Genomic DNA, 19,650 nt, shown 5'->3' with positions numbered 1-19,650 from the left:
TCATACTTTCTACAATGAAAGGAAACTGGATTGCACATTATAATACAAATAAAAGCTTCAACCTTTAGCATTGATGTATGAAATTTATTTCGTTTTAAATATATACTAATTTTATTCTCATATCTAAAGTAAAAAACTTTTGTAGATGTCCAAAATACAACAATATGCCAAATGGATGCCAGGAAGTAAGACGTAATGGGGAGTGTTGTCCCATCATGGAATGTGATAGTGGATCTTTTGTCACGTCTACAACCAATCTAAAGTCCATAGGAAACGGAGGATTAATACATGTGTTACGGCCATCCGGATCAATGCAGTATGTGCTACCAACAGGTCTGACCGGGACAACTCCAGTCCCTGGTACAGGAGGAACAGGCTTTGTAGCACCAAGATTACGTAAGTCGATAAAAAATAGTATCATTTCTGAATTAAGAGATCAAAAATATTTGTGTTTATTCATCAAATTTAGAAGACAGATGATAATCAGTAGATTATAATTATAGAATGGTGAAATTTAAGGTAGAAAAGCAATATAAAAATTGTCACTATGAAAAAGATACAAATTATAGTTGAGTCAGTAATTCTTTCTATTATATCGTGTAAAACTAGGAAGGTTGTTTGTGAAAAAATGTAAGGTGGAATTGAAAATAACTTTGATTTATCCTACTACTTGTAAAACTGAAGGTAATCAATAAAACCATGTAAAATTAACAGAAGGAAATTAGTAAAGATCATTTATATATAAATTTTACCAAGCATTTTAGATATTAAAAATTGAAATGTCGAGAGTGGATAAATATCATATTGCACGAGATGGGGTGGAATCTGTTTTTATAACAAACAAAAATTGATGTGAAGGATAGGGATGCACATTATTAAGAGAATGTAATTACTTGCTGACAAGTCCCTATGCTAAAGAATAGTTGAGTCAGTATCCTTTTCTGATTACAGCTGGATGTTTATACAAAGGACAACTATATGTACAGGATCAAGCATGGGAAGATGGCTGTGATTTCTCCTGTTTATGTACTAATGCAGTGACTGCCACATATGCTTGTAGACTCAAGTAAGATTTTTATTCAATTATTGACAACTGCTTTTTGTCTTTCAATAAGCTTTGTTTGATATAAGCAAGTTTCTGGTTAATTCACAATGATACAAGTATTCAGTTATAACATTGTAGTGGTGCTCTATATTTATATATATTATTTTTTCTATAATCATTACCATTCTGGAGGATGAGAATATGGTGTATAATATACAGTGTAAATTGCCTAATATGACAACTTAAATATTCCAACATTCTGCTTTAACCAAAACAAATTTATAGTTCCAAAATATACCTATCCTTTCAGAAAAAAACTGAGCATTCCGACACCCTGCTTAATCCGACATTTTTTTCTAGTCCGTCAGTGTGTCAGACTAGACAAGTTACACTGTATATACAACTCCTCCAATCTTTTCATTAGTGTTTTGGGTCTTTTAAAATGTCTTCTTGCCATATTAGTATATTTGTTGGGATAGATATGCATGCTTTACATCTGAGAAACAGTCTATATTTGCCCTCAATTTTAGAATTCATTCATACCGGTACATTTTTGTTTTATTCAAAATTATTAGTAAATTGTGTTTTCTACAAGGATCATCAGTCCCCAACTTTCATTTGATACCTTAAATTTTACTAAAATATATGCTACATAGTTTAATCTATATTATAGGTGCCCTACTTATGGATCCATCCCAGCTTCATGTCACATGGAAACAGATCCTAATGAACCCTGCTGTAAGGCACCTGTTTGTGCCTATGATCCATTCACAGGACAGACTTTTGTTCCTATCCCACAGTTCCAGCCAGCAGTAACAGGAAATGGACAAGTTAAACCTCCATCAATTGGAGATTTGTTGAACCACACAATAGATGCTGGATCTGTTACTCTGTATCCGACTGGTTTAACTCCCTTACCACCAACTGCAGCTACTGGTATATCAGGTGGTATTGGTAAGTCGTTGTCAAGTAAATCAATTATATTATTTAAATTTTCTTTAAAGATATTAGGATGCACTTGTTTTCTTTCCCATGATACAGTGTAAAATATTTTGCCTGTCAACACCCACTTTTCTTTTCTAATAAGACTTCAACAGCTCTTGATTTGCCATTTACCAAAATTAAAGCAGATTCTAGATTTCCTCTCTTTCAATTTGAGACCCATATAAAACCAATGCAAATATAAGGTAAAACTCAAATATCTTGAAATTTACAGAAAAGGAGGTCCATATCCATAAAAGTACCCCCCAGTATTGTTTAATTGATTTCGCAGCAAATTTTTTGTAACAAACCAAAATTGCAATGTGATCAGTGGTTTTTATCAACAAATTTCTACTCTCCACCAGACCATCAGTTGACAAAATCTACTGGTCTTGACTATCCAGATCAGTACTAATTACAACCCCTGCTCAAGGCACAGAATTTATTAAATGTTTATGTGAATTTTAATATGAAATGAATGAACAATTATTACAAAAGGAACTTATTGCCAACAAATTTTCATCCATTTGCTGATATTTACAGGATATTGTCTATATAAGGGCAGACGATATACACAAGCAGAAACTTGGGATGAGGGTTGTGACTTTACTTGTGTGTGTGCTGATTCTAGAACTGGTTACTACAAATGTGTAGAGAAGTAAATATAATTTATAAGACAATAATCCACTTTTGCAATGAGTAATATTGAAATGAAACTAGCATTTTGAAAACATCACAAGAACATATTACTTTTACACAAAACATAAAATATATAACTTTTCTGTAATAGCATATTAGTTTTCTGAAGACACACTGGTATAAACTTTGCTCAATATAGGTCACTGTGAAATGAATATATAATAGAATAATGGCATTTTTGTGTTTTATACGACTGCTGAAATCATTTTTTTGTTGTCGTATTTTGGTATCACGTCGTCAGCGTCGTCAGAAGACATATGGTTTCTGGATAATAACTTAAGTATATGTAAATAGAAATCAATAAAATATTAACACAATGTTTATAATTACAAAAGGAAGTTTGGGATTGATATTGAGGTCTATGGTCACAATGGTTTAGAAATAAGAGGCCCAAAGGGGCCCAAAACAAGAATTTATCTAGTTTCAGGACAATAAGTTGTGTATAAGTATTTCATTTGCTCTGATATTGTACCACAATGTTCATACCATTAAGAAGAAGGTTGGGATTTATTTTAAGGGTTATGGGGCAAACAGCCTAGGAATTAAGGGCAAAAAACAAGCATTTTTGTAGTTTCTGGCAATAACTTATGTATAACTATATAGATCTCTCTGACATTGTACCACGAGGTTCCATTTACTGAAGGGAAGGCTTGGATTCATATCCCTGAACATTTAGGAATAAGGGGCCAAAAAGAGGTATTTTTCAAGTTGACAGATAATAACTTGTGTTTAAGGGGCTCGCGGGTCTAAATCATTTTTTTTTTATTTAATATAGGATTTTGCTATATTTTTCTATAAATGAACTTTATCTTATACTAAATAGAAAAATGAAAAAAAAATGGGGTCACCGTTCATTTACGCTCACAATCTGCCTTCGAAAGAAGCATACATTTTTGTTAATGCCCTTTTTTTCTGTTGAACTAATAGGAGAAATAGCAGTAATATCGAAATAAAAAAAGAACAAAATTACAGACATCGCTTAAATTTTACAATTATTTAGTTTATGTACAGCTTATTCGAAAACAACAATAAAAAAAGTCACATACATTTTTGTTAATGCCCTTTTTTTCTGTTGAACTAATAGGAGAAATAGCAGTAATATCGAAATAAAAAAAGAACAAAATTACAGACATCGCTTAAATTTTACAATTATTTAGTTTATGTACAGCTTATTCGAAAACAACAATAAAAAAAGTCACCGATGAGTTAAAAAAGATATTTCAATTTTAATGCCAATAAATGGCATTTTTGCACCAAAGGGAGATAATTTGGAGCTTTTTCAATGATATCTACATTTTAAAAGTCACCTGGGGCCAACACGAATTGATTTTTTGGAATGATTTTTGTAGCATATGATAAAGTAACAACTACTCAAGGTAATAAATAAGATTGGTAATGAAAAATGAATGTTTAATTTTTTTCTGAAAATCTTATACCCGCGAGCCTCCTTAAGTGTATGGATCTCTCTGAAATTATACTACAAGCTTTCTTACAGGAAAGGCTGGAACTGAGTTTGGGGTTCTTGCTTCAAAAAGGGGGGGGAATGGTTCAAAAAGTGAGGGGCCAAAAAAGTGGCCCAAATAAGCATTTTTGTAGTTTTCAGTCAATAACTTGTGTTTAAGTGTATAAATCTCTCTGAAATTATATCACAAGTTTCCATACCACAAAAGGATGGTTATGGGGGTTATGGCTCAAATCATTAAGCTATTAGGGGCGAAAAAAGGGAAAAAAACAAGGGTTTTCTGGTTAAAGTACAATTAAGACAATTTAGGCAGTGTAAGGGTGGTTATCCAATAAAAATTTAAAGAATACTGGTATATATATGTTTGATTACTTGATTACCTCTCTTAAAATTTTTATCATTTCAGATTTCAGAAATTAAAACGAATCTATAAATATTTTTTTTTGAGGGGATTAATATTCAACAGCACAAAAGCAAAACAAAAATGTTAAGTTCATTAGATCATATTCATTCTGTGTCAGAAACCTTTGCTGAGTCAACTATTTAATCACAATCCAAACTCTGAGCTGTATCAAGGTTGATTGTTGTGTCCATACTTGCCCCAATTGTACAGGGTTCGACCTCTGCTGTCGTATAAAGCTGTGCCCTTTTGAGCATCTGGTTGATAATTGTTTTTGATACTGATTTTATCAGCAAGATTATCTAGGAAAACTTGCATGGGTGAGCTGATAAATTTAATACAAAAAAGAAACTGGTGGAGAATATGAAACTACAGGCAGTACCTAGAAAAAACATCTTTTTTAACATACTAAACATTGTGTTTCATTTTATGCCAAAAATCATGCACACTTGATTGATTGAGTGATGAAAAGTGTGACATTATTGTATTGTTACATGACATCATTGCCTAATATTTTCAAGTATCAGATGCTATCTGTGTTCTAAAATATTATTTATAGACAGTATGATCAAAGTGGAAATGTACAAATTGGAGACAAATTAAATTTTATTCAGGAATTGTTTTTTTCATACTTAAAAAACATTTATAGTTTTTGACACATATAATTTGAACACTGTATGGACACTTGATTAGAATGGATAAATCATGATATGATGTATGTTTTAGATGTGTTCACTTTGGTAACTTGCCACAACCTTACTGCTTCTTGTTAAAGGATCCCTCTAATCCTTGCTGTAAAATACCCAAATGTGAATTCCCTATAAACTTTGTCACTCAGATTGGAATTATATCAACGGCTAAACCAGCTACAGGTAGGCTTTTATCTTGTTAACACATGTTAATATAAAAAGCTTCAGCAGGCCCCTTAACAAAAATGTGTTCTAAGGGCCATCTGAAGACCCTCTCTGCGTACAGGAATTTCTTAATGCATTGAAGACCCATTGGTGACCTTCCGAATTTATCTGCTCTGTGGTTAAGGTTGTTGACATATTTCCCATTTCCAAGCTCAATTTTCGTTCGGTGAAATAGACGTCACACTAAACTGTGAAACATATAAATGAACCAACATTTACAAAATATTCAAGTCTAATAAAGGCCAGAGGCTCCTGACTTGGAGACAGGCACGTTAATGTGACAGGGTTGAACATGTTTTGTGAGATCTCAACCCTGTTCCTATACCTCTAGCCAATGTAGAATAAACAAAAAGACAGCAATATGCACAGTAAAACTTGTATGTCACTCTTTTAACATGGAAGATTAGACTGAAATTCTGAATGTCTCTTTGCAAAGGGCATTCTCAAGTGCAGGGGGTCATGGGTTCCAAGCCAGTCTAGGTCAAAACAGACTTTGAAATTGGTATATGCGGTTTCTTCTATAATCGCAAGGCATTACGGAGTAAGAGCAACGACTGGTTGGCTGGTAGTCAGAATAATATGTCCGGGTATGGTGGTATGTCTTCCTTGTAGTCAGAATAATATGTCCTGGTATGGTGGTATGTCTTCCTTGTAGTCAGAATAATATGTCCGGGTATGGTGGTATGTCTTCCTTGTGGTCTGTTACATTGTGAACTAGCATGGTAGTCAGAATAATATGTCCGGGTATGGTGGTATGTCTTCCTTGTGGTCTGTTACATTGTGAACTAGCATGTCGATCTAATCCAAGGCAGGGTCTATATTCATACATGTATTACAGTTACATGTTTTCCTTAATATTCATATAGATTTGCTGCTGAACCTTAAGCAGCCATTTGTCATCATCATCTATTCCAAGGGATATGATTCTAGTGTATATTAACATCCTGCATACTGTACATTCATTAGTATTTGTTAGATACCAATTTTCATGGTTTTTGTAAGTACAGGTTAACCACGAGTTTAAATTTTCAAGGAATTAGATATTTTCAATTGGCTTGTATCATGTGTATGCAGACTTGGCAAAACCACAAAATTGAATATCCATGAAAATGTCAGTTATCTCAATCCACAAATATTGATATACAAAAAATACATCAATCCACAGTAGTCCAACATGAGTGTCTTTGACATAAGTTTTATAAGAATGACATTTTTTGTAATAGATTACTGTGAGTATGGTGGTGTCAAGTATACCCAAGGTCAGTCCTGGTACGATGGCTGTAGTTATAGATGTACATGTGAGAATGCTCTCGGAGGTGTGTACAGGTGTATGCAGAGGTACGTCACTAAAGTAAAGATAGAACAACCTCACTGTACTCGTGGTATAGTATTTTCCTTGAGTACGGGAGGTTGTTGGTTGAAACAATCTCAACCAGGACAAATCAGAGGCTTTGAAATTGGTATCTGCTAGCTAATTATATAAGCACACAGCAAAGAATCTGAGTCGAGTTCGTGTCCTGAATATGCATTTTAATTTTTTACATATCGCGCCATATCTCAAAAACGATTTATGATTTTTGCGTAAAACTTTACACATGACTTTGTTATATTAATCTAAAGATCTGTATACTTTTTGGTGATGATTCAAAATTTCATTTTTGAGTTATTGAGTATTTTGTAAAAAGGGGGGAGGGTTTTTTTACATGTTGTGCCGTATCTCAGAAACAAATTTATGATTATTGCTTAAAACTTTACACACTTCTTTGTTATATTAATCTAAAGATCTGTATTTTTTAGTTTTGGTTTAAAATTATATTTTTATTGATATTTAGTTTTTTGTAAAAAAAAAACAGGGTTGGGGGTTTCACATGTCCCGCCGTGTCTCAAAAACAATAAATGGTTATTGCTTAAAACTTTCTCAGAAACTATTTATGATTATTGCAAAAAACTTACACACAAGACGTCGGGCGTATCATGCGCTCATGGCGCAGCTGTTTATTAAACATTAAAATCTGGTTCAGTATTATCCTTTTTATATTCCATTTTTTTTTATGCCCCACCTACAATAGTGGAGGGGCATTATGTTTCCTGGTCTGTGCATCCATCCGTTCATTCGTCTGTTCATTCGTCCATGCGTCCGTCCGTGTATCTGCTCTAGGTTAAAGGTCTTGGTCAAGGTAGAATTTGATGAAGTTAAAGTCCAATCAACTTGAAACTTAGTACACATGTTCCCTATGATATGATCTTTCTTATTTTAATGCCAAATTAAATTTTTTACCCAATTTTATGGTCCATTGAACATGGAAAATGATAGTGTGCGTGGGGCATCTGTGTACTTTGGACACGTTCTTGTTTTAATATATCATGTATATATTGACAATTTCAGCTATCATAATACTTTAAAAAATTAACTTAATTATTTCCCCATGAGTTTAATTTTGACTTCCAATATAGTCCTGTTCTATTTCCAACATATATAACCCTTGATTTCAGATGTCCAACCTACCAGAATATCAACCCCAACTGTAAATTTGTTCCTGATCCAAATGATCCATCATGTTGTCAGATGCCACAATGTGGACCTATTGGGAATGTGACAGTTTCTACAGGGACAGGAAAAGTACCTACCCCTGCACCTTCTGGTGTATACCAAGGGGTAGATCATGGAACAGCAGGCAAGATAATACAACTTCTCTATATCTATGACAAATAAACCCTTCCATACCCATTTTTTAAAACAATTTGACCAATGTCTGGTTGCGGATGATCTCATAAGATGATTGGATGAGTTTAGGGACATAGTTCACTGAATTAATCAAAATGTTTTAACATTGCTAATGAAATTAACAACCTTGTGGAATGTTGGAGGTACTCAATCATCAGAGAAACAGATTCTTACAAAGTTACAGGCTCTGACTTTATAATTTGATAATTCAACAATCTCATTTGGATAAATCTGATAATCCACTAGTACCAATGTAAATAAACTCATACCAGGATAAGAATCTTTATTTTCAGATATGCAAAATAAGTAGTTTCAAAATATTGTTTTGAAATTAAACTATTGATTTTCTATAAACACAGGACCCTTTAAAGAATATAATGTAGGTAATTTTATTACCTATAAAAAACATAACATACTGATTCACAACTGGATGAAAAATTAAAACGAAAAAAGATTCCCCTTCAAAAAAGTTTCAATAAATTTCTAAATGAAATAAATGATACCATTTATTTTGCTGCAATATTTGAATTACTTGTCTGTTCATTAGTCTTTCTATTTTTGGTATTGATTTGTAGGGAAGTGTACATACAAAGGCCGACAGTATACACAAGGACAGCAATGGGCAGTTGGATGTGATTTTAACTGTGAATGTAAAGATGCTTCCAGAGGTTACTATGAATGTACAGACATGTAAGTATACTAAATACATACATACACATTCGGTAAGGGTGAAAGTTGGTGACTGTTTGATTGTTAAGACCTACTTTTTGCGTTTGTCCTAAGGCATGAACCTGTTGGTCAATGGCTGTCGTTTGTTTGCTAAACATGTGTTATTTTGGGGTCTTTTATAGCTTGCGGTTTGGTGTGAGCAAAGGCTCAGAGTTGAAGGTCGTACTTTGACCTATAATTTATTACTTTTTTGTGCATTGTGACTTGGATGGAGAGTTGTCTCATTAGAAAAAGAGGTATTAAAGTTGACCTGTAGCTGTTAACAACCTCATCCTTTGGTCTTTGGTGGAAATTTGTCCCATTAGCAATCATACCATATCTCCTTAATTTCATAGGTGGTGAAAATACATAAGGCACTAAACCAGAAAAGCTTGGACAAAAACAATATTGAGATTCAGGGATTATTATGTGCATGTATTACTGAAATTGATGTCAACAGGCAAATATTTATAGTACATCAATGGAAATGTTTGTTTGTTGCTGTTCATTATTTTACTAGATGCATGGAAGTCTCTATAGTATTTGTGAATTAAATAGCTCACATTCTACTGTAAGGTCCTAGATTTTATTCAGTATTGTCTCATTAACAGCCAACAAGCATGTGTGCGAGAAATGTATTTTTTTTTCTATTGTTGTTGTGTTGTTTGAATTAGTTGCAGTTTCATTTTAACCCACATTTCTATTCCATTGTATTTATTCATATGAAAATAATGACTGATGGATATATAGTTATAGTTTTTTATTACAGAATGTTAAACCATTGATAATTTCTTCTGTTGACAGGTGTCCTCGTTACAACAATGTTCCACCACAATGTAAACTGGTAACTGACTTCACTAATCCCTGTTGTAAGAAACCAGATTGTGACTTTACAGCTACAACAGCAAGTATCACTGGGAACCAGACCAAATCACCAAATCCTATACCAACACTCACACCCGATATGCGTATGCAATTTAAATTGTTAATCAAATTTATCTCTATAAGGATCATTAATGGTTTTTTTTTCTTAAATATCTATTCTTGAGCTGTACAAAAAAATTACAAGCAGTATTATGCTCCATTCTGTTGAGCCTATAAGGTTTTTTAGCTTCGAGACCTCTTTAGGCTTAAATCCTGTCTCAGTTTTAAATGACACATCTTAGCAGTCTGACAATTTGCATAGCAAGTAATGAAATTTTACTCAAATTAAGGTTGAATTCTCTAAAGTTGCAGTCAGAAGTGAAATTATATTAAAGGTTGGCAATGTTGTCTATTCACTGTTTCTTAGGGCAACTGTTGTTTAATATTTGGAGTGCCTTTAAATGAAGATCCGTTTAATAGAGATACACAGTCTTTTTTTATATTTTACTACTTAGCATAACACTAATGTGCAGGATTTATTTTGTGTCTTAAAATGCTTTTTTTTCTTTTTTCTTTTTTTTTTTTTGTCTAAGAATGCTCTTTTGTCATTTGTTTTACATCTTTAAGGCTTGGTTAGTTTAGAATTGCCCAGCTGATATTTTCATTAAAATTATTTATTGGAAGGAAGATCCCTCTATTTTCCATTTTCAATTGGCCTCTAAAACAAATCTAAATTCAAAAATGACAATTGAAGAAGACTATTGATCAATAAACACAATTTTAATCTGACTGGAGATTAATCATCATTCCCTGTATTTTAATGAAAGAAGCAATCTTAACTATTTCATGTAGCTTCAAACAATATTGTTTTATGCAATAAAATTATGTATTATAAATGAAAATATATTTATTGATGTAAAGTATAATGATATAAATTAGATTCATTTGAAAATGCAGTGTTACTGCAATATGAAATATCTTATCACGGTGAAATGAAGTCCGTTTTAAAAATGTATACATATTTTGTTGAAGATGTGAAAGCTTTTGTTATATTTTTTGCAGAATATTGTTCGTACAGAGGAGCTAAGTACATCCAAAGTCAGACTTGGGTAGATGGTTGTACGTACAGATGTAGATGTGATGATTCTTCTAGAGGAGTTTATACGTGTAGTGAAAGGTACAAGTCCACAAAAGTTACAATGACTGTCAATATGATTACAAAAATGAAATAATCATGAGTCTATATATAAAATAAGAAGTTGTTGTATGATTAACAACAAGTGACCAAATGACACACACATAAAGAGTAATATGGTCATTGTACAGGCCTTCAACAACGAGCAAAGCCCATACCTCATATTTGATTTGTATTGATTAAAAGCTGATAGCATACTAAAATTCACTGTCAATTGTACTTCTCCGGGTTTCTCTTGGTCTTTCTCTGTTTCTTTTTGGAGTCTATTTCAATTTTTTGGTGATGTTATCCTGAAATAATTGTAAGCAGCAAGATTGTTGAATAAGTAAGATATATGTACAAACACATCACCATCACCAAAACTCAATTTTGTCATGAATCCATCGGCATCCTTTGTTTAATATTCCCCTGAGACCAAGGTGAGCGACACAGGCTCTTTAGAGAGTCTAGTTTGGTGATGTTATCCTGGTCTTTTCTTAACCCTTTCGCCGATGAGTCCCGGTTTACCGGGATTCACGCTTCAGACAACTGACGATGAGTCCCGTTTTACCGGGATCGGAATACATCTTTTATGTTTCCCGCTCAAAACAGTGCAAACATGAGTTATCTTTCTTTGATGAATACCCGGATGAAAGTGTAAACATGGGGCTTCCGTTTGTTGAAAACCGTGTCAAAATCAGACGAAATTTACGGAATTTACGAGAATTTGAAATGAGGGAACATTTTTTTTGAAAGAATATGGAAGAATTGAAGCCAAACTAGTATACTTTTTTGACATAAAATGTCGTTTTATGTACAAAACACTTGGAATGGACATCGTTCAGTGTGAGGAATTTGTACAGACTCATAAATTTTTTCAAAAGTTTGCCGTTTTGGGTTAAAAAATTACGATTTGGGGTCAAAGAGCAGAATTTTGAGAATTTCACCTAGATAATGCCGAAAATTTGAAAATTTGAATATTTTATGAGGAAAAAATTATGGAAACATGAATAAAACTGTGAACATGGTGTTAGTGAATGAAATGAATACACAAATAACTACAAACAAGTTTTTATTGACATTTATTATGAAGATCTCCCACTTGAGCAATAGTAGCCAGGGAAGCCATTGTCTCAGAGTAGCTTCTGTCTGGGCAGCAATCGGTGAAAGGGTTAAGGTGTGTCCTAGCCATCTAAATCTACGTTGTTTTATGGTAATCATTAGATCTTTTTGTCCTGTTCTTTTGTACAGCTCTTCATTTGATATTATCGCTGGCCAATCTTCTTTCATATTTTCCTGAATACATAAATAAATCATCCTAATTATAAAGATAAATAGTCCATGAATATATCTTTCTTGAAGAACATTTCTGGATCTTAACTTCAATAGTACTTTTTTAAGGGGGAGAGGCTGAGAGGGTGTCCACTGTAAATAATTCTGAAGAATACATCACTACAGAGGACAATGATCTACTGTATAGCAAATATAATCTGATATAGAGAAGATACATATGCCATGTTATATCTTTTGTTTGGAAAAAAACTAAATTGATTTAAGTTGATGGACAAAAATCAAAATGTATTTTGAATTAGCAATCTTTAATCATAATTATTTTTACATTCAAGACAACAATTACAAACAATTATTTGTTTATGTCACGTGCTGTATGAACTTGATCTAAAACCAATTATTTTTTTGCCAATTTATTTCATTTTTGTTTATAGGTGTCCAACATACCCAGTGAGTTCAGCAGATTGTAAGATGGTATCTGATCCTAAAGATCCCTGTTGTCTGGTACCTCAGTGTCCACCTCCTACTGGTGCACCTAACCAAATTCCTACCTTGGCTCCAGGCAAGATCAGTGGAAATATCAACATCCCAACACCAAAGCCAGGTTCATCTGTATCCCCTCCATTACTCAGTATGTATAGATTATCAGGTTTTCAATATATCAATATCGTAAAATATCCACCGCGAGCCAGAATGTGACGAACTGCTGTATTTAACGATTTCTATATGAAGAAAACCGGATTATCTGGTTATCTTTCTATTACTGTTCTTTTCCCCGTCCAAAGACAGTTTTACACTTGATGAAAGTAACCTTGACAAAGTCTCCCCAGACATTGTTACATCAGTGATGACTTCTATGACATTGTGACGTCGCTGATAATGCATGTTTTCATCGCAAAGCTGTGATATGAGAACTATGGAGTGACTGAGCAGGGTGATATAGGGGAAGGGAAGGACGATAAGAACAGTTATAGCACCTCAAAAAGAATATTGCATTCTTATTCAAGACAATCCCTATAGCTATCAATACATTGTCTTAATTCTTATTATAAACATGATAAAACATGTGCAATAATTTTAGATAATAGTTGATTTTACAAAAGAGACGGAGTTTCTTTTTTTAATCTCATCAAAGGGTGAAAGAACTGAAATATAATGTGACCAAGAAACATCCTTGAGTTTCTATACCATATATGGTCACTCTATTGCTATTTTCCCAGGCAGCATCAATGACATAGTTCAATGATGTCATACATGTTGTTCAAAAGTTCTACCAACTGAGAAAATACAATGTTATATGCAAGTAGCATGATATGAAAAATTATCACAAACAAAAGAAGAAAAATCAATAAATAATTTTAGAAAATAGCTATATTGACTGTCCCTTTGGTATCTTTCGTCCCTCTTCTATAGAGATAAAATCCTTTATCAGGTGACACCATCTTTTTCAGCAGTACATGTAGAAGCAATGAAATTGTTATCTTGGATCTAAGTTTGAAATTTATTTAATTGGTATTCAAAAAAAAAAAAAAAAGCAATATTAACACTATCTTTCTTGATAATCTTAACTAGGATTAAAATTTGACTTTACTTTCAGTGACAAAATTTCTTTACATGTTTGAGTTAAATTGACATTTTGAATCTTCCAGCCTTCTGTTTGTACAAGAGTAAACAATACAAACAAGGAGAAAAATGGATGGACGGCTGTGATTATTCTTGTGAATGTACCGATGCTTCTGCTGGCAAATATGTCTGTAATGAAAGGTATATATCTATATAATATAGAGAAAAATGGCAGTGATACATGTCGGCTCATTTATACAATGTCTGGAGTGGTCTTCATTCCACCGCATCAACTGTGATAGATATATAATGATGATACGTACACATATACATGTTCAACATTTAACACAAAACTTCATTACATTTTAAAGTTAAACATGCATGAAATATTTGCCTCTGGATGTTAATCAAACAACAAACAATCATCTTTACATTTTAAAGAGACAAAAACCAATTGAACAATCAAACAAGAAAATACATCTTTATAATAACATAGTCTTCAACTATAGAAACGATATATACAATGTCAGCTTAAAATATCCTGAAATAAGGCAAGTTTTAAAAAAAACATTTGAGGGTAAACGTTTTAGGAAATATGTCAAATTGGAGTGATTACCATGATTTTGCGGTTTCTTTGAACATGGAAATGTGATGGCATAAACAGGTCATTGTGTCCATGGTGGAGTCATATGGACACATATTCTTGCTTCTTCATACAAATCAACATAAATGGTGAAGAAAAAAAAAATCATAATGAATTAAAACTCAATGAAATGTAATATATCTTGATTTAAACAGAAAAATGACTGTATTTTCAGATGTACAAGGTACACCAATATTCCAGCTAATTGTTTCTTGGTGAAGGATGCCTCAAATCCATGTTGTAAGAAACCCCAGTGTACCAACAACACACCAACACCAGGGCCGTATGGTCCAACTTTATCTCCTCCACTTAATCCTAATACACCAACTCCAGCACCAAGCTTAAAAGGTGAGATATTTCACGATGACTTCTATATAATTCACCTGTAACTTGTAACGATAACTTCTATTATTCATGGACAATTTTTCAGTCTATTTTGTTCTTCTATGAATTCATTGTTAATTGTTTTAAATAAATGGGAGTATATTGTTTTACCTCTGTCTGTCTGTCCATCCCATAAATATTTTTCTTTGCATCTTCTCAGGAACTACATCACAAGGATTTCTGAAATTTAGTTTCTGGGTTTTTGTTAGTCAGTTATACCGTGTGATGGGTTTTCAGATTCATCACTCAACAACTTCCTGTTTGAAGAGCACTTTTATCATTTTAGCCAAGTTGATAATATTCATCACAATACCATGTGATGTGATTTCAGATTCATCACTTAACAACTTGGATTGACTCCTGCCCACTTTTTCAAAACTCAAATGCATATCCATAAATCTCATAAGTTTGCAAGAATTCTTTTAATGACTGTTTGTATACAGGCAGGAAATGATTTTTTAAAAATGTTGCTGTGTAATTTGAAAGAGATAAATTGAATGTGTCTACACACATGACATTTTTATATGTGTAGTTCCTGCAAGTTTGCCGCAAGTTTGCAACAAACAACTGCCGCAAGCTTGCAGCAAACAACTGCAGCAAGCTTGCGGCAAATCTAATTTGCATAATTATGTTTGCAGCAAGTTTGCCGCAACCTTCATTTGCATAGTAAAATAGTTGCGGCGAGTTTGCTGCAAGTGTTTGCCGTAGGGCTTATTTTTCCGTAAGAGTTCCTGTTTGAAGAGCACTTTTATCATTTTAAACATAATAGCCAAGTTGAAAATATTCATCACATTTGTTAAAGGGCTACATTACAAGGATTTCTGAAATTTGGTTTCATGATGGTTTATATAAGTCAGTAATACCATGTGATGTGATTTCAGATTCATCACTTAACAACTTCCTGTTAACCATCAAGTTCTTGGGTGGGGGTATCATCAGTGAGCAGTAGCTCACAGTTTCACTTGTTTGGTCTCTTGTGAAGAGTTTTCTCATTGGCAATCATACCACATTTTTTTTTTTTTCTATAAGGACTATACCTATACTGACTTGTTTATGCATATTGCATTCGATGGTTCTGCCGACCTCTGCATACAAGCCAATGGAAAATTTGTTATTTGTCGAATAATTAATTTTATGATATACCTAGCCTGTACCAATGAAAATCCATGAAAATTGGTATCCATCCATGAAAATTCATAACTCCACAATATTGCCTATTTGATCTTTCAGATAAGTGTGTATACAGAGGTGTAGCTTACTCTCAGGGCCAGCAATGGTTTGATGACTGTAGTCTGAAGTGTGTATGTGAAGATGGTCCTGCAGGACTCTACAGATGTAGTGAAAGGTAATCATTGCTGTCAGAATATAAACTCATAGAAAAACATCAATTATTTGAAGACATATTATTTGATCTTACGTTCACATTTCTATATTTGATTGTTTTTTCTTTCAATTGGAACTTTCTTGGAACCCAAAGATTCCATTCTTGTCTTGGAATATGAATTGATCAACCTGAAAAATGGCATTGTTTATAGAACAAATAGATGTGAAATGTAATTTCAAATTAAGGAAAATAAATTCTAATGCAACAATCACAACCAATGATTTGTTTATATGGATATGATATTAGATAGTAATTCTATATCAGTCATTCTGTATTTTGAGTTATTTTTTTAATTACAGATGTGCGAAGTATACTGGGCTACCAGCTACATGTACATTAATACCAGATCCACAAGACCCCATCTGTTGTCAAGCACCTAAATGCACATACACCAATGGTACAGGTTTTGCCACAGCACCGCCAGGTGTCATTTCTGGAGGTATCGTTACACCAACACCACAACCGTATCAACAACCAACACAATACCCAGGATACACTGGACCAACCTCAGCTCCAACACTGGCTCCAACGTATAAAGGTAAATTGTCACGTCTCATTGATCTATATTTATTAGATTTAGAATAAGCTATGCTATAATCTAAAAAAAATAGCATTAGTTAGAATTTGTATACCCCTGCTGTGACTTCTGAGTGAGGATATACAGGTTAACAACTTGTCAGTTTAGGGAATATTAAAGCTTCCTTTCCCTTAGCATGGTATATACTATATGGTATATGTCACATTAGTTGCACATTTAGTCTCTTGCTAAAAAAGAATACTTATACTATGATCAAACTATGATGGTTTACTTTTACAAATTGTGACTTGGATTCAGAGATATCTCATGACACTCATATCACATCTTCTTATATCTATATTTTACTCTTGGTATACAAATATCCGGTGTCCGTCTGTCTGTTCGGCGTAAACATGTCGCATTATAACTTAAGAGCGACTTATCTAAATTTCATGAAACTTAATATAGTTGTTTTTTATGATGGTCAAATGATCTGTATACTTTTTGGTGAAAATAAGATTTAAACTTTTTGAGTTACAGCACTTTGTAACTAAAACAGGGGTGGGTTTTTTTCACATGTCGCACCGTATCACGAAAACGATTCTTGATTATTGCTTAAAACTTTACATACTTCTTAGTTATATTAATCTAAATATCTGTATACTTTTTGGTGATAATTCAAAATTTCATTTTTGAGTTATTTAGTATTTTGTAAAAAAAGGGGGAGGGGTTTTTACATGTCGCGGCGTATCTCAAAAACGATTTATGATTATTGCTTAAAACTTTACACACTTCTTTGTTATATTAATCTAAAGATCTGTATACTTTTTGGTGATGACTCAAAAAAAATTTTATGAGTTATTGAGTATTTTGTAAAAAAAAAAGGGGAAGGTTTTTTTTACATGTCGTGCCGTATCTTAAAAACAATTTATGAGTATTGCTTGAAACTGTCCACACTTCTTTGTTATATTAATCTTAAGATCTGTATACTTATTGGTTCGATTCCAAATTTTATTTTAGTGATATTTGTAAAAAAAAAACAGGGTGGGGTTGGGGTCACATGTCCCGCCGTGTCTCAAAAACAATAAATGGTTATTGCTTAAAACTTTCTCAGAAATTATTTATGATTATTGCATAAAACTTCCACACAAGACGTCGGGCGTATCATGCGCTCATGGCGCAGCTGTTTATTTCTTTTACCCAGTGACAAATATTTTATGCATATTCAGAACAAATACAAATTAAGAAGAAATCCATTTTTGTTTCCAGATGTATGTGTGTACAAAGGAAAGCAGTATAATCAGGACCAGAAATGGCAGGATGGCTGTGACTTTGACTGTGTTTGTCAAGATTCCAAGAAAGGATTGTACAAGTGTACAGAGAAGTATGTATAGCAAGAATATTGTCTTGACTTAATTTATATTGATACAAGTGTTAGATAGTCTCTATTTCATTCTGTGACCAGCATATTGTTTTTTATTGCTACATCTTCATTCACTTTGTTAGATCAGCAGTAAGTCATTTATTAGGAACTGTAATATTTCAGAAAACATCATTTAACATTTTATTGCCTTTTGATACTAAAATGATTTCTATATCTCACTAATAAATGATTTTAGGTGTCCAAAGTTTGTAGACATTCCTAAAGAATGTACGCTGACCAGAGATTATCAGAATCCTTGTTGTATGAAGGTCACATGTCAGCCATCATTGAACCCATCACCAGGACCTAATGCCTCACCAACCCCTGCTGGTAAGATAATACAGATTATATTCTTATGGTGAAAGATTTCCTGTATAATTTAATCAGATTGTATACTACAAATATTAAAAACTTGAATCACATCGTGGATAATTGAATGTATCATGTTAGTGGAAAAGTCCTGGCAGTGTACACAAGTGCATTTCATGAGTTTGTTGAAAACAAAATCATTCCATTTAAATTGACTTGAGTTGCTAAAAAGGGACATCCAAATTTCTGCCAAAACTAGTATACTGTGAATAATTCTGCATACGTTATAAGAACTTACAACTATAAATCACTTTTGATACATGTCCTAAAATAAAAATTCTACTCTCACCTATCCAATCTCATTTTACTATAAAATAAACTCATCATATATACCAGGAATTTTTGTATTTGCGCCAGACAGGCATTTTCGTCTGCAAAAAACTTGATCAGTGACAATTGAATCAAAAAAGGTCAATATGGCAAAATAAATTACGAAATTGAAGAGCAAAGAGGGCAAAAAATTCTTAAAGTTTTTCCAAATACAGCTACGATAATCTATTCTTGAGGTAGAAAGACCTTCGAAGCCTTCAACATGTTTGAAAACAAAAACTAAAATTTACCAAGGAAGACTGTTACTTTATAATATTTGTTTCATTATTGAATAATCAGCAATGTAAATTTTGTTTATTTTAAGATAATTACACTATGGAAAATGATGTAATGAGATATATGTAATTTTGTTAAAGGTCAATGTATGTATAATGGTGTAGCATTTAACGAAGGAAAGACCTGGGATGATGGATGTGATCTGAGATGTTCCTGTGAGAATGGTACCACAGGGTATTACAGATGTAGTGATAGGTATGTAGTTTGCTAGAGCTAAATGTGTAACTTTTTTATGTTTTTTGATAATAGCTACTTTACAAACGAGTTTTAGCATGTTGTATAAATTGTCATTTGCCTAAATCCCACTCTTTGTCACAGTAAATACAAAAACAAAACAGGACACATGGGAATGTTTTTCTATTATATTTATGAAGACAATATTCATGTATCAGGGTTTTTTAATGTTCGTAACTTACAAAAATGTAGAAGATAGATTGAAGAGCAAAAATTTAGAGGATAGAAGAGCAAAGAAATATATACATGTATAAAGCAAATCCAA

General features: G+C 32.9%; 1 protein-coding gene across 3 annotated transcripts in view; it reads left to right on the top strand.

Annotated features, from left to right (window-relative positions):
* LOC143080959 (uncharacterized) overlaps positions 1–19,650 on the top strand; it is a 134,159-nt gene that overhangs the window by 26,003 nt on the left and 88,506 nt on the right. For all 3 annotated transcript variants that reach the window (XM_076257158.1, XM_076257160.1, XM_076257159.1), the window contains 18 exons: positions 146–396; positions 952–1,066; positions 1,719–1,999; positions 2,570–2,684; positions 5,314–5,459; positions 6,725–6,839; positions 7,995–8,176; positions 8,802–8,916; positions 9,739–9,902; positions 10,861–10,975; positions 12,697–12,893; positions 13,912–14,026; positions 14,644–14,816; positions 16,083–16,197; positions 16,536–16,774; positions 18,023–18,137; positions 18,373–18,506; positions 19,232–19,346. In XM_076257158.1, the coding sequence (XP_076113273.1) occupies positions 146–396; positions 952–1,066; positions 1,719–1,999; positions 2,570–2,684; positions 5,314–5,459; positions 6,725–6,839; positions 7,995–8,176; positions 8,802–8,916; positions 9,739–9,902; positions 10,861–10,975; positions 12,697–12,893; positions 13,912–14,026; positions 14,644–14,816; positions 16,083–16,197; positions 16,536–16,774; positions 18,023–18,137; positions 18,373–18,506; positions 19,232–19,346 (2,802 nt within the window). The remainder of the gene's footprint in view (positions 1–145; positions 397–951; positions 1,067–1,718; positions 2,000–2,569; positions 2,685–5,313; positions 5,460–6,724; positions 6,840–7,994; positions 8,177–8,801; positions 8,917–9,738; positions 9,903–10,860; positions 10,976–12,696; positions 12,894–13,911; positions 14,027–14,643; positions 14,817–16,082; positions 16,198–16,535; positions 16,775–18,022; positions 18,138–18,372; positions 18,507–19,231; positions 19,347–19,650) is intronic.

The sequence above is a fragment of the Mytilus galloprovincialis genome, chromosome 6, assembly GCF_965363235.1.
Source record: "Mytilus galloprovincialis chromosome 6, xbMytGall1.hap1.1, whole genome shotgun sequence".
Classification (NCBI taxonomy): domain Eukaryota; kingdom Metazoa; phylum Mollusca; class Bivalvia; order Mytilida; family Mytilidae; genus Mytilus; species Mytilus galloprovincialis.
Note: the sequence above shows the minus strand (reverse complement) of the source record. Positions and strands in the feature narration are given on the sequence as shown.